Source organism: Neolamprologus multifasciatus, chromosome 14 (assembly GCF_963576455.1).
Source record: "Neolamprologus multifasciatus chromosome 14, fNeoMul1.2, whole genome shotgun sequence".
Classification (NCBI taxonomy): domain Eukaryota; kingdom Metazoa; phylum Chordata; class Actinopteri; order Cichliformes; family Cichlidae; genus Neolamprologus; species Neolamprologus multifasciatus.
This window is the reverse complement of record NC_140452.1, coordinates 7,292,335-7,306,416: the sequence shown is the minus strand read 5'-3', so window position 1 is coordinate 7,306,416 and position 14,082 is coordinate 7,292,335. Positions and strand designations below refer to the sequence as shown.

The window sequence follows — 14,082 nt, the reverse complement described above, 5'->3', positions numbered from 1 at the left end:
ATGAACTATTTATATAGCCAGGGCTACATACCTAATGTCAGTCTTATCCCCTGGGTATTCCATGCCCCATAAACATCCAGTCCACAATGCATCAAAACCTACGTCACACATTCACGCAAGGTCAGCCATCAGATGCTCACTCTCAGGTGTTCAACCCCATCCACCATGATAAGATGGCATTTGATGGAGCATACAATTGATCTGAAAGCATTATTTAAACTAAATAACCTAAAAAAGTAAGTAACCTAGTTTGCACATTTTGATTGTAATGCTGCCTCATTTTCAATTATCGTGAGTACCACATATTTAAATATGGCTCACTTTATCTCAGTCTTCCCCATTGTTTAGTTGTGTTTTAAAACATTACTCTAGAACAGTGGTGCTCAGCCACCGGGCCAGTCCGTGAGTCATTTGGTTACCGGGGCGCAAGATTTGAGGCTCGGTTGTGACATTTATGGCTTTCAGGGTTTTTATTTTTGTATTGTTTGTATTGTTAACTCTGTCTCCTTGGGTCTTTTCACATGTGTTATGAATAAATCTTCTTTATTTTGGCACCAGTGCTGGTTTTATTTTGCTATTCATCAGCGACACCTTAAAAATATTGTCGGACATAAACCGGTGCGTGGCACAAAAAAGGTTAGGGACCACTGCTCTAGAATACCTTGAGTGGGTTTCCTCAAAGTCCTCCAAGTGCAGGATGAACATATGTTTAAAATATAACTTGGTCAACTAGTAATCACGACTACAAATGTGCTATGGAAATGCAATTACCTTACGCGTCTGTCTGCTAGTACTTGTGCAAGGACTAGCATCCACAATGTAAGAAAATAATGCAACATTAAGTAAAGTAGAATCCGTTTATTATGAGCTAACTAAGATTACAACAGCTATCAAAGATTGAGTGGAATGTCGTGAGAACAGAGAAGCACCTGAACTGCCATTTTAGTGAGGTTAAGAAACACATAAAAATCCCAAACATGCAACATTTCCTCCCAATGCTTTGAATGCAGACTAATGAATGACTTTTGTGCTCTAAATTTTAATTTGTTTAGGGGCGATCGTGGCTCAAGAGTTGGGAGTTTGCCTTGTAATCGGAAGGTTGCCGGTTCGAGCACCGGCTTGCACAGTCTTGCTTGTTGTGTCCTTGGGCAAGACACACCCGTTGCCTACTGGTGGTGGTCAGAGGGCCCGGTGGCGCCAGTGTCCACAATTCCAGAATTTTCTTGCAATTTACACTTTCCAAAAAATATAATTAAATTATTAAGACTATGATATTTTTCTGTCTTAGGTATTTGCACCAAAATTGGTGCAAAAACAAAAATATACACTCTTTCTACTCTATGAAACATTACTTAAGGATTAAAAATCTGTTGATGTTCCAATCTAAATTAAATAAAGCTGTATTGTATCATTTGCTGTAGCCAATTATTGTGAGGGAAATCTTGGGCCCAGTCAAAACCATACTGTGAAGACTTAGAATGTCAACACTATGTAAGGGTTAATCCATGACCACATATTCTCAGGAAGGTGAGAAGATGACAAAACCCCTTTGTTTGAAGACCTATATAAACCAATGGAAACAATGTGTGCCCATATACAGACAATTTTAGATGGAAATGGAGATAGCAGCTCTTGTAATTGGTCTGGTATTGGCTGTGTGTTTGTTTCACCTCAACTCAGCTGTTGCCTTTGCAGTGTGTCTAGATGGTATGAGACAAATGACTAGGCATATAGGAGCTCAAGCTGGTACGTCGACATCCTCTCTGAACTGCAAGCTGCAGGGAAGCACTCGTCTACCTGCATTTTCAAAGGATGGGGACTTTGTTATTGGTGGTGATTTTTCCCTTCACGTCTACATGAACACAGTTTACAGTGACTACACCAGCATGCCTGAGCCTGCAAAATGCAAAGGAAGGTTAGTAAATAAGAAAGTCAATAATGGGAAAAGAAGGTGTAAAAACATGTTGGACTGTATGAGGAGAGAAATGTTTTCATGTGTGTTATGATCAACGGAACTACATTGATTCTGTGTAGTGTTAAAAAATGTAAAAAAATAGTCTTTTATTCTTTATAAAAAATTTGTTGTGTTTTAAAAAACAGAAATTATACAATATGTTAAATAACAGTTTTACAAAGGAAACACAGGAAAGGAATTATTATATTTAAAAGGAAATGAAGACTTTAATTTGTTTAAATTATCCTGTTGTTGATTTTTTCTTTATTTTAATTTTTTAACATTTAACTTACGCTAAATCTACAGTGTATATTCTAACAGTGACACAACTATTTGCAGCATTATCACCAGTGAACTGCAATCATCGCGTACAATGGTTTTTGCCATAGAAGAGATTAACAACAGCACAGAGCTGCTGCCTGGAATCAGGCTCGGGTATCAGATCTATGACTCATGTGCATCAGTGCCTGTAGCAGTGCATATGGCATTTCAGTTTCTAAATAGCTTCGACCCTGTGTTTTCCACGGATAACAATTGCTCACATTCTGGTATGGTGATGGCTATTGTTGGTGGCTCAGGGTCTACGACATCCATCAGTTTGTCCCAAGTCATCAGGTCTTTTAACATTCCCCAGGTAAATGCCAATTTCCAATTTCTGTCAATTTTCGTATTTAAAATATGCCATGTGATATTTGTGTTTGTGATATTTTCCAAGTTACACTGTGTTATTTCTTTTGGTTTAGGTTAGCCACTTTGCCACATGTGCATGCTTGTCTGACAAGCAGCAGTACCCAAGTTTTTTCAGAACAGTCCCCAGTGACCAGATTCAAGCTGAAGCACTAGTCAAGCTAGTGAAATACTTTGGCTGGACTTGGATAGGTGCTGTTCGGTCAGATTCGGATTATGGAAATAATGGCATGGCTTCATTTCTAAAAGCAGCACAGAAAGAGGGGATCTGTGTGGAATACTCTGTATCTTTCTATCGGACAAACCCACAGAGCAGAATTCAGAGAGTGGCAGATGTTATCCGCAGGTTTCCTCATCAGAGATAATTATTGTGCATTGACTTGTTTAATTATTTGTAAAAATAAATGTTTGATGATGTGAAGACATTTAAAACCATTTTTCTAATGCATTACATTGTCTCTCCAGGTCTAAAGCTGTAGTTGTTGTGGCATTTGCATCTTTTGGAGACATGAAGATCCTGTTGAAGGAGCTCACATCACATGAGCCTTCCCCACCCCGCCAGTGGATAGGCAGTGAATCATGGGTAACCAACCCAGAATTAACGAGGTTCAGTTTCTGTGCTGGGGCCATTGGATTTGCGATTCCGAAGTCTAGAATCCCAGGTCTCAGAGACTTCCTGCTGAATCTGTCCCCCTCACAAGTGGCTTCTTCTCAAATACTTACTGAGTTCTGGGAGGATGCATTCAACTGCACACTGACCAAAAGTAAGACATTTTTCTTGGTTTAAATTATCTGATCAACTGCTGATGTCGGATGTAGCTTCATTGGTTGACCTATTTTAATTGAAAAGTTATTAATGGTAACCAAGTGTGAGTAGAAAATACAGGTGTAACTCGAAAAATTTGAATATCATGCAAAAGTTAATCTATTTCAGTAATTCAACTTAAAAGGTGAACGTAATATTAGATTTAGACTTACTACATGCAAAGTGAGAAATTTCAAACCTTTATTTGTTTTAAGTTTGATTATTATGACTTACACCTTATGAAAAACCCGAAATTCAAAAGCTCAGAAAATTAGGATATTGTGACATGGTTCAATATTGTAGGCTCAAAGTGTTAATGTCTAATCAGCTAATTAATTCAAAACACCTGCAAAGAGTTCCTGAGCCTTTATCTCTCAGTGTGGTTCAGTAGGAATCCCATTCATGGGGAAGACTGCTGACCTGACAGTTGTGCAGAAAATCATCATCGACACCGTTCATAAGGAGGGGAAAGCCTCAAAAAGTCATTGCAAAAGAACTTGAATGTTCCCAAAGAGCTGTATCAAAACACATTAATAAAAAGTTATGTGTAAGGGAAAAGCGTGGAAGAAAATGGTGCACAAACAGCAGGGATGACCACAGCCTGGAGAGGATTGTCAGGAAAAAGTCCATTCAAAAGTGTCAGTTAGTTAGTTAGAGTTAGTGCGTCAAGAGCCACCATACAAAGACAGATCCAAATTCAAATGTCGTATTCCTCTTGTCAAGATGCTCCTGAACAACAGATGTCAGAAGCGTCTTACCTGGGTTAAAGAAAAAAAGAACTGGTCTGTTGCTCAGTGGTCCCTCTTTTCTGATGAGAGGAAATTTTTCATCTGAGGTTGTGCTGATGTTTTTATTTTTACACTGTTCCTGCAGCAGGGCCTCTAGGCTGGTCCAAACCTCTTCTCGCTCTCCTCCTTGCAAGACACTTTAAATCCTTAAAGTGTGGCCAAGCACAGTAGCTATCTTGAGCCACAGATGGTTGAGGGTAGCTACACGTTGTGAAGGTGGTTTTAAATTTCACCATGTAGTTTGAGTCATCATCGGAGACCTCCATGGTGTGATGCAGGTGGCAGAAAACAGATAAACCCCTGAACATGAGACATATGTCTCACCTCCAAGAAGCTCAGTCACACACCTGTAGTAGACAGTTCAAGAAAGTAATTATTAATCTACACAATAACTGTCAAATATCCGGTCTTTAAGTGATGATGTGATGTGAATCCTGCTTCCAGGCCCAAACTACCCTGCTTTTGTGTTTTTAACGTTTTAATGCTTTGTATCTGGTTCTATTTATTCTCAAAAAGCCCCTAAAAACAGTCAGTGATCACTGTCGCCCTCTCTCGGTTTTTATTAACGCTAAAGCTCAATTTTTAAAACCTTACAATGCAACTACAGCCCAGCCCATGCAGCAGTATATTAACCCTTTAAAACCGGTCAGAGCGGGCACGCTCCGTTTTGCGCAACTACTTTTAAATCCCGGTAGCTCTGCAACCACGTGAGCTAGCGCAATAATTTTTTTGCATATGAAACCGGAGGAGTTGTACTTACATCTTATGCCATCAGCTTGTCCTCGGTCACAGTTTCCTTCCACATATAGCTTTGCAAAAACTGCATAAAAAGCACTTGCAGCAACAAAAACATAATATTCCAGAAACACGCTTTGCCGATCCGATCAGCTGTTCATAACACTTCCTACGTTGGAATAGACGTCAGCGTGAACTATCGCATGTCCGCCATGACCTGCCCGAAACCGGAAGTGACGTCATTTTCGCGGAAATGTAGTTTTTTACCATCAGGGCCTCATGAGCCTATACTGGTGTTTTTAAAAGTTATCTTTGACTTTATGACTTTCTGTGTCGTTTCTGGGATGCTTAGGACTCATATTGCAATGCTGGAAATAGTTTATTTTGATGCATATGCTGCTTTTTTGCAAATTTGCATTATAATATTTATTTTCGTTTTTCCTGCAGTATATAAAAATTGGTGTATTTCAAAAATAAAACTATGAAGACACTTAAAATAAATTTCCTGTGGTGGGAAACTATTTTGTGCAACTTTTTTGTATTTACAGTTTTGAGGGATAAGCCTCTTAAATTTCTCTAACTAGAAATATATGTTAAAAAACAAAAATGATTTTACATTTTTTTGTAGTTTATTGCACTTTTTTGCAATTTATGTAAATACTATGCACTTAATGCAGACATATTATTAAAATTTAGGCTGTAATGGTTGTATTGGTGTATAGCAACTTGAAATGCTCCCAAAAATGGCTCCACAGCATGTAAACATATAATATAAGCTCTGGCGGACTTGGTTCTATGGTAGGTCTTAAAGGGTTAATGACTAACCTCGGATTGTGGATGAATTATCTCAGTTGTTCTCTTGACTTAAGTGTGGTCCGTTTACAGCATCCTGCCATGCGACTGCATTTGTCTCTAACCATTGATCCTCATGGCAACCTTTATCGAGTGGAAAGAAGTTAGCGTTCATCCTCCACCTTTACTGTTTATATCGTGCTTACATAGCTGTGTCGCTAGAGATCACTTAGCTCATTGTTATATATCAGTTAGCCAAACTAAAGTAACCCTACAAACACCACTGCTGTTTACTTTTCTGTCTTCATTTATGTCAAAAGTGATAGCAGAGCTGTACATCTTAATTTGTTTCAGAAATCTCTCAGTCAGGACAGGCTATATTATATTTAGATGGAAACTAGTGAGCTAACTCCTTGCTAACTTCTAACTCCATTAAGTTTAAGAAATTCCGTTTTCATGGATGCCTGGATGTTTAACTTAATTGCTACACCTGGTAGAGCAGCCACACTGATCATTTTATTACAGAAAGTATTTAGACAGTTTTTAACTCTCAGTGATGCCGCAGTGATCATTTGGCTTATGGACATGCAGCGGAGTTTGGGCCCAGACAAGGCTAATAACGTCAGACTTAAAGAACGGATAGAGCTTTTTGAAGAAACAGTAACAAAAAATTTAAAAAAATAGTTTGATTTACTTGCATGGCTCAAGGACAGTCGCCAGCTTTTGGAGTTTTACCAGCTCTGATGCAGTCAAAATGACTAGCTTGTGCTTTTGTTTGGCTGTAACCAAAGTCTTGTTTGCTCCTGGTGTAGTTCCTCCATATTAGCAGGGCTGTCCTTAAGGTGTCTAAATTTGCTTGCTTTTCAGTGTCATAAAGTTGTTGAATTTTACTTGAAATAGTCTTTTGGCACAGCAGTTGGAAAGTTGGATCACCTGACGCTAAGTGTAGTACATTTTCTAACCCCCTATCTTCTACCACTGATAGTGGTTTACAGTCCAGAGCAATCAATTTTGTGAGAGAATTTGTAAATTTGTCCAATGTTGACTTACTAATTTTAATCCTTGATGAAATGACTAACATTTCATCAAGTTTGGGCTGCCATCACCTTTTGTTGGTGCTCAGACTGCTAGCAAAATGTTTTGCATTTAGATGGTAACATGAAGTGCTTCGGTGGTATGTGTTGAGACAACGCCAGTCTCTGCGATTCTTTTGGTCCTGGTAGAGATCACGTTTCCATGTTTTACACAATCCTTTTATTACCCATTATTCTTACAGATGCATCTGGAGATCAGCACACTGCTTCCTATGCAGGCCTATTCTGAAGGGTGATCTAAAGAATTCCACACAGCAGTTACAGTTATAACCTCTGGTCTCCTTCCCCCTACAGTAAACATGCCCACAATAGAAAAAAAAAGTGGTACAGTTGCCAGAGGTGTTGACACCCTGACCCCCATCTCCTTTTAAGGTAGTGTCCATTTGCCCTTTGTCTGCCCCTCACGCTCAGTAGCTCTTGCTTCCTGCCCTGGGGGAGGGTGTTGATTGTCCTCCTGCCCTGCACTTCAATTCTTTGTTCCCATTCCAGGCCTATTTCCTATTTTGTATACCCATTAACCGCCATAATGTAATATTACAAGAAATCCAAAACTATATTCCCTTTAACTCTGATGTATATTAAGGAATCTATTCTCAACATATGCAAACTCCTTTTTCACAGTTTACACAAAACCACACTTTCATCAAGCCTTCAGTTGGGTAGTCTTTTGAAATTAAATTTGCCTTTCATCCATCCATTGCTAGGATCATTCCTAGCAATGCACTTTCTTCTGATTCTTTGTAGCTCTGATGTGTGCATCAGTGTAATCGATATACCAGGAAATTGTGCATTGACAAAAGTTAGCTTTTGCCTGGAATACAAAGTGCAATTAAATGCGTAATTTTTTTTAGTACGTTGTTGTTTTTTTCAAATTAATTAATTGCAATTAACACGTTAAATTCCGACTCCTAGTTTTTAAATAACCAATTCAAAGTACTTAAAGAACAATCAGGTGTTCTGCATTAAATAAGATAATATGCAAATTATTTTTGCTACTCCTAAAAATTATTTCTGTCCACTCTAACATAAAGGAGAACATCACAAGCCTGATAGCTGCAGGCCTGAAAGCAGGAGGTGTATCACCCCTCGTGTCTTCGACCAGCGTTTACATTGCAAGCTGCCTTTGGTGGCGTTGCAGCAACTGCAACATTTAGCAGTTGCCTCATTGTTCTGACACACAAAACAAAATGTTTGACTGCACAACACACTTACTACACACTCCTAACATGCTAATGTCTTGCATCTCAAAACTCGCTCTGTCTTTCGCTTTCTCGCTGACATTTTCCCCCTCTTCCTAAACAACCAAAGCCATTTTGCCATATCATCTTCTGAGTGGTCGACATGGCACATTTTTCCACCAACAGGAAATAGGTGTTTTTTTCTTTTCTTTTTTTGATTGCAAGAAGAGTCTGCTTTTGAGCGCTTTCCTTAGGAAACACTGTTTTTTTTTCCTGCAGTAAACAACAATATTCAGGAAAAGAAACATTGTGTGTATTTGTTATCGTAACTCTGGTTTTACGTGGCCTATCAACACAATTTAAAAACTGGCACATACTTTGAAGTTCACACTTTTAAAACAAAAATTGGAGACTCAGGGTTGACATAGCATCTTGTTGCTGTGTCATCTTAAATTGGTCATGTGTAGTTTGATTCATCACCAGATACCTCCATGATGATATAGAGCTTTTTGAATAAAGTAGTCATGGGGCGTTCTCGTGTAGTCATGATACGTTACCAGTGGGAGACCAAATACTGCTCCAATTCGAAGTACGCATCAAGCCAAGATTGTGATTGCGGATGTGTTCTCGCTCCGCCTTTTTTATCGAGCATGCATTGGTGGTGACTTGTGTATGACTTGTGTGACTTGGTATAGCTAAATATCCCAGAATGCATTTCACTGAAAACCCAAACGCAGCAATGGCGGAGCGTGGCTAAAAACTTTTAATTATTACTCTTTCTGGGTCACAAAACAAACTTTTAATTTATTTTCAAGAGAGAATGTAGATGTGTAAGCTTCAAATATCTGCTCGACTTATCAAGATATCAAATATTTCCAAACGTGCTCCGACGTTTTCAGAGATGCCTATTACCCACCAGCTCCATAGCAGACTGGGAGGTCGAGGATCACTAGAGTTGGCAAGAACAACGGACTCCTGGCCCATTGTTTTGACCCCCTGCGGTCTTTCGCTACTCAGGTTAAATATGATATATAAATCTCTTAGATAACTTCGAAATGTTAATGTTTGGTTTATTTCAGTGTTTTATTTGTTCCTGAGTAAATCTATTTAGCTGAGATTAGTGTTAAGCTTCATAACATAACATATTAACCCTCTGGGGTCCAGGGTGTAATTGGCCGTTTTTGTCTACTTTTGATTTTACCTCTATATCTTACCTTTAAAAACTGTTTATCTTGCCTTGTTTGCTTTCATTATTTTCAGCACAACCTCAAATATCTGAAAATGGAGTTATTTTTTTCATTTTGGCATACTATATTAGCACAATTGATCTAAACTCAGAAAAAAATTTCAACCGCCTACTGGTGTTCGCCCTCTGGCCAACACCAGTAGGCAGTAGGGTAAAGTGGCTATGGCGCAATATGGCAGCCTCGCTTCTGTCAGTCTGCCCCAGGGCAGCTGTGGCTACAACCGTAGCTTGCCTCCACCACTGTGTGAATGCGAGAGTGAATGAATAGTGGCATTGTAAAGCGCTTTGGGTGCCTTGAAAAGCGCTATATAAATCCAATCCATTATTATTATTATTATTATAGGAGAACACCACAGGCCTAAACCCTGCAGTTCTGACAACAGGAGTTCTACCAGTCCTGTTTTCCATGTGGGGATAGCGTTTACACTGGAATCTGCCTTTGGTGGCTTTTTCTGGAGCAAATGTGACATTGACTAGTATAACTAACACACAAAATAGTGACTACACTACACACTAAATATAGCCTCCAAACACACTCAACGTCACTAATGTCTCACATATGAAAACTCGCTCTCTCTTCGCTCGCCCGCTTTCTCTCACCAGTGTCACTCCTAAAACTTCCCCCTCTTCATACACAACAAAATACCACATGTTGCCATATCATCTTTTGATTGGTTGATATGGCACAATTTAGCATCAATAGGGAATGGGTGTTTTTTTCTTTTTTCACTTGCAAGCGGGGAGTGATTGCTAGCGCTGTCAGTAGAAAACACAGTTTTTACAGTTTCTTCCCGCTGTAAACACCACTGTTTTGTTCAGAAAAAAAATTGTGTGTATTTGTTATCATAACTCTGGTTTTACGTGGCCGTTTAAAAACTGGTATATAGTTTGAAGTCCGCACTTTAGATCCACGTTGAAATGGAGACTCTGGGTCGCTGCATCTTGTTGCTGTGTCGTCTTAAATTGGTCATGTGATTTTGACGCGCCGGCGCATCCATCGACCCCAGGGGGTTAATCACAGTTAAATTAAAAGGGGACGGCAGTAAAACCTCCGGACCTGTGATATCATCAAGTACGCTGGTGTTCCAACTGTACAAATCGCGAGTCCGTGCTTGCATTCTCGTGTTCTCGGCAAGTCCATACTCCCGTGCGTTCTCGGCAAGTCCGGACTCGCAGAGAACATGAGTACGGACTCGTGTGCTTGAGAATTGAGAAAGGGCCATGGTAAACTACTTTATTCTTCCTCAGCCAATCAGAAGCACTCGTGTGATTGTTTGCCCTTTTTGTAATTTTTAGATGCCACTGTAAAGAAGAAAGTATGTGATGGAAATGAAGACATACAGAATCTGCAAAACCAGTCCACTGACACATCACAGCTCAGAGTTACTAACATGGTGTACAAGGCTGTCTATGCAGTAGCACATGCCATCCATAATGCAGTGTGCCAGGAAATAAATGGCACCGCAAACTGTGACAAGTTAACCAAGTTAGAGTCCAAACAGGTCAGAAGAAATAAATATGTTGATGCCAGTGTCTTTCATCAACTGCAATATGAGTTGATATGTAATATTAATATTTGTTATTGGAATATTGCACGATTTTTTTTCCTTTCCACTCCCATTATACCTAATTTCGTCTTTTCAGATTTTAATTGAGCTGAAGAAAGTAAATTTTTCCCGAAATGGCTATGATGTGTCATTTGATGCTAATGGGGATCCTGTGGCTATTTATGAACTGGTTAACTGGCAGAAAAGTGACAACGGCGTGACTGAGATAGTGGCTGTAGGGCTGTATGATGCATCACGGCCCGTGGGCCAGGAATTCCAGATCGACAAAAACATTACCTGGATGGAGGGTAGCATGAAAGTAAGCAGTCAAACTTAAGTAAACAATGATTACAGCTGCATAGTTAATATTTATGTTTATTATATAACCTTTCTGTCTTTGACAGGTGCCAGTGTCAGTGTGCACGGACAGTTGTCCTCCAGGAACTCGTAAAGTGTTACAGAAAGGAAAACCCATCTGCTGCTATGACTGTACAGCATGTCCTGAGGGGGAGATCAGTAATATCACAGGTAAAGAGAAATGATTGCCATGCATTTAAAAATGTTTCATTGTGTATATATGAAAATCAAGAAAAAATTGTATTTATTTGTTTTTTATCCAGATTCGACTGATTGTTTACCTTGTCAAAAAGAATTCTGGCCTAACGCAAAGAGAGACACTTGCATCCCTAAGCCTGTAGAGTATCTTTCCTTTCAAGACCTCCTAGGAATTATCCTGGCTACATTCTCAGTTCTTGGTGCCTGTCTGACCATTGTAATTGTGGCTGTATTCGTTTGTCACAGGAAAACTCCAATTGTCAGGGCCAACAACTCTGAGCTGAGCTTCCTGCTGCTCATCTCACTGACTCTGTGTTTCTTATGTTCATTAACTTTCATTGGAGCACCATCTGAGTGGTCCTGCATGCTGCGTCACACTGCATTTGGGATCACCTTTGTACTCTGTATCTCCTGTGTACTTGGGAAAACTATAGTGGTTTTAATGGCTTTTAAAGTGACACTTCCAGGTAGTAATGTGATGAAATGGTTTGGTCCACCACAGCAAAGAATGACTGTTGTGTCTTTCACCTTTCTTCAAGTTTTAATATGTACTGTTTGGATAGTAGTTAGCCCTCCCTTTCCAATAAAAAATCTAACCATGTACAAGGAGAAAATCATATTGGAATGTGCATTAGGCTCTGCTGCTGGCTTCTGGGCTGTGCTTGGATACTTAGGCATACTGGCTGCCTTTTGCTTTGTTTTAGCAGTCTTAGCCCGCAAATTACCTGATAATTTCAATGAAGCCAAGTTTATCACCTTCAGCATGTTGATATTCTGTACTGTCTGGATCACATTTATCCCAGCATATGTCAGCTCTCCTGGGAAATTCACTGTAGTTGTGGAGATTTTTGCAATTCTGGCCTCCAGCTTTGGTCTAATAATGTGTATATTTGCTCCCAAGTGTTTTATCATATTGTTCAAGCCTGAGAAGAACACCAAAAAATATTTAATGAACAAAAATCAATCATAGTGTATCAGAGCTTCTAGTACTTGCAATTATTGCAACATTAAGCTGGAATTGTACAAATTCAATGCAAAAAGAAAAGTTTTCAAATTTTATTTAATTTCAAAAATCTCTTTATTTACAACTTTTTTCTGTTAAATAGTTTGAAATTTTACTTTTGAAGATAAGCTTTTTAAAATTATTATTTTTTATTAATTTTTTGGTTTATTCAATCCAATAATATTTAATTTGGAGTAAAGTAAATAAACAGAAAACCACCTTTCACAATAACACTACATGATTCCGAGTTATTTTTCAATAGTTTTCAATTCCCCCAAGCCCCCACCAGAAAACTGGAACTCAACAAAAAGAACCGGCCATCAAAATTTCTGCATTCCATTATACTCAGTAATAAAAAAACATGTATTAATAAAGGGCAATTTAAAGCTGACTTCAATGACACTCCCGGAACATCAGCTTCTGTTCTATGGGAACCAGGGAAAGCTGTGATGAGAGGTTAAATAATTTCTTTCTCATCACATAAAAAGAAAGAAGCAAATAAAAATATTAAGGAATTAGAAAAAAAACATCAAATCCCTAGAAGAAGCCTACATGTTACACAAAGATCAGGAAACAGTGAGCAAAATACGCAAACCAAAAGTAGAATTAAATGAGGTAATTAATAAAAAAAACAAAATTCTTAGTACATAGACTACGCTTACAAAGTTATGAACATGGTAATAAATCCAGTCAATTTCTAGCGAACCAGCTAAAAATAAATAAAGAAAAAACAACTATATGTGCTGTTCAAGATTCATCTGGGAACACAATATATGACCCGGAAAAAATAAACATTTTCATGGACTTCTATAAAACTGTCAAGCGTTGTGTGGAGGCGAGGAAGAAGGAACCCAAACGCAGGACTCACAGGTAGGTGAAGACTGGTGAAGGTTTATTATAAGGAGTGGATGACCAGAGGGTGAATGGTCCCTGACTGGCTGGATCACTGAATGGCTGACTGAACTGAGAGAACACACGGGAAGGACAACATCACACGAACATCAATGACACAACAAAGAACTGGTGAAACCGAGGAACTTAAATACACAGGTTGAATGATGACAATGATTGGAAACAGGTGAGTACAGAGCTGAACATAATCTGACTAATGACACGAGAGACAAGCTGACACGGGGAAAAAACAGGAAGTGAAAACATTGATGTGGCAAAACTGAAAACACTGGGTCACCAACCCAGGAACCCTGACAAAAACTTTGTATTCACCACAAATAAACCCATCTAAAAATGAAATTGATCAGTTTTTGGACAACGTAACTCTTCCAGAATTAATAGACACTCAAGCAATGGCACTGTATTTGCCACTGATGCCAGGTGAACTCCAGGAAGCCCTGATAAGTATGCCCAATAGTAAGGCTCCAGATCCAGATGGCTTTCCTGCAGAATTCTACAAAGAATTCTGGACGATTCTAGCAGCAATTTTTTACAGAACGTTGTTGGAAATTAAAGAAAAGGGTAGACTTCCATCAAATGTGAATTCTGCAAACATTAGTCTCCTGCTAAAACCAGGCAAAGACCCTGTATATCCCTCAAGCTATCGTCCAATAATGTAGACCTTAAAATAATCTGCAAAACTCTCTCAAAGAGGTTCGAGAAAATAACCCCCCTCTTAATTCATCCTGACCAAACTGGTTTCATAAAAGGTAGGCACTCAACAACAAATACACGTAGATTACTTTG

General features: G+C 38.9%; 1 protein-coding gene and 1 long non-coding RNA gene across 2 annotated transcripts in view; one reads left to right on the top strand and one right to left on the bottom strand.

Moving 5' to 3' along the window:
• LOC146503408 (uncharacterized) overlaps positions 1-14,082 on the bottom strand; it is a 276,290-nt gene that overhangs the window by 64,529 nt on the left and 197,679 nt on the right. The window lies entirely within an intron of this gene.
• On the top strand, positions 2,511-12,479 carry LOC146503427 (extracellular calcium-sensing receptor-like). The gene is made up of 7 exons (XM_085131069.1): positions 2,511-2,588; positions 2,698-2,843; positions 3,107-3,405; positions 10,576-10,781; positions 10,924-11,145; positions 11,231-11,354; positions 11,447-12,479. Exons 1-7 carry the CDS (start codon positions 2,511-2,513, stop codon positions 12,349-12,351), a joined length of 1,980 nt encoding a protein of 659 aa, XP_084987195.1. The 3' UTR covers positions 12,352-12,479.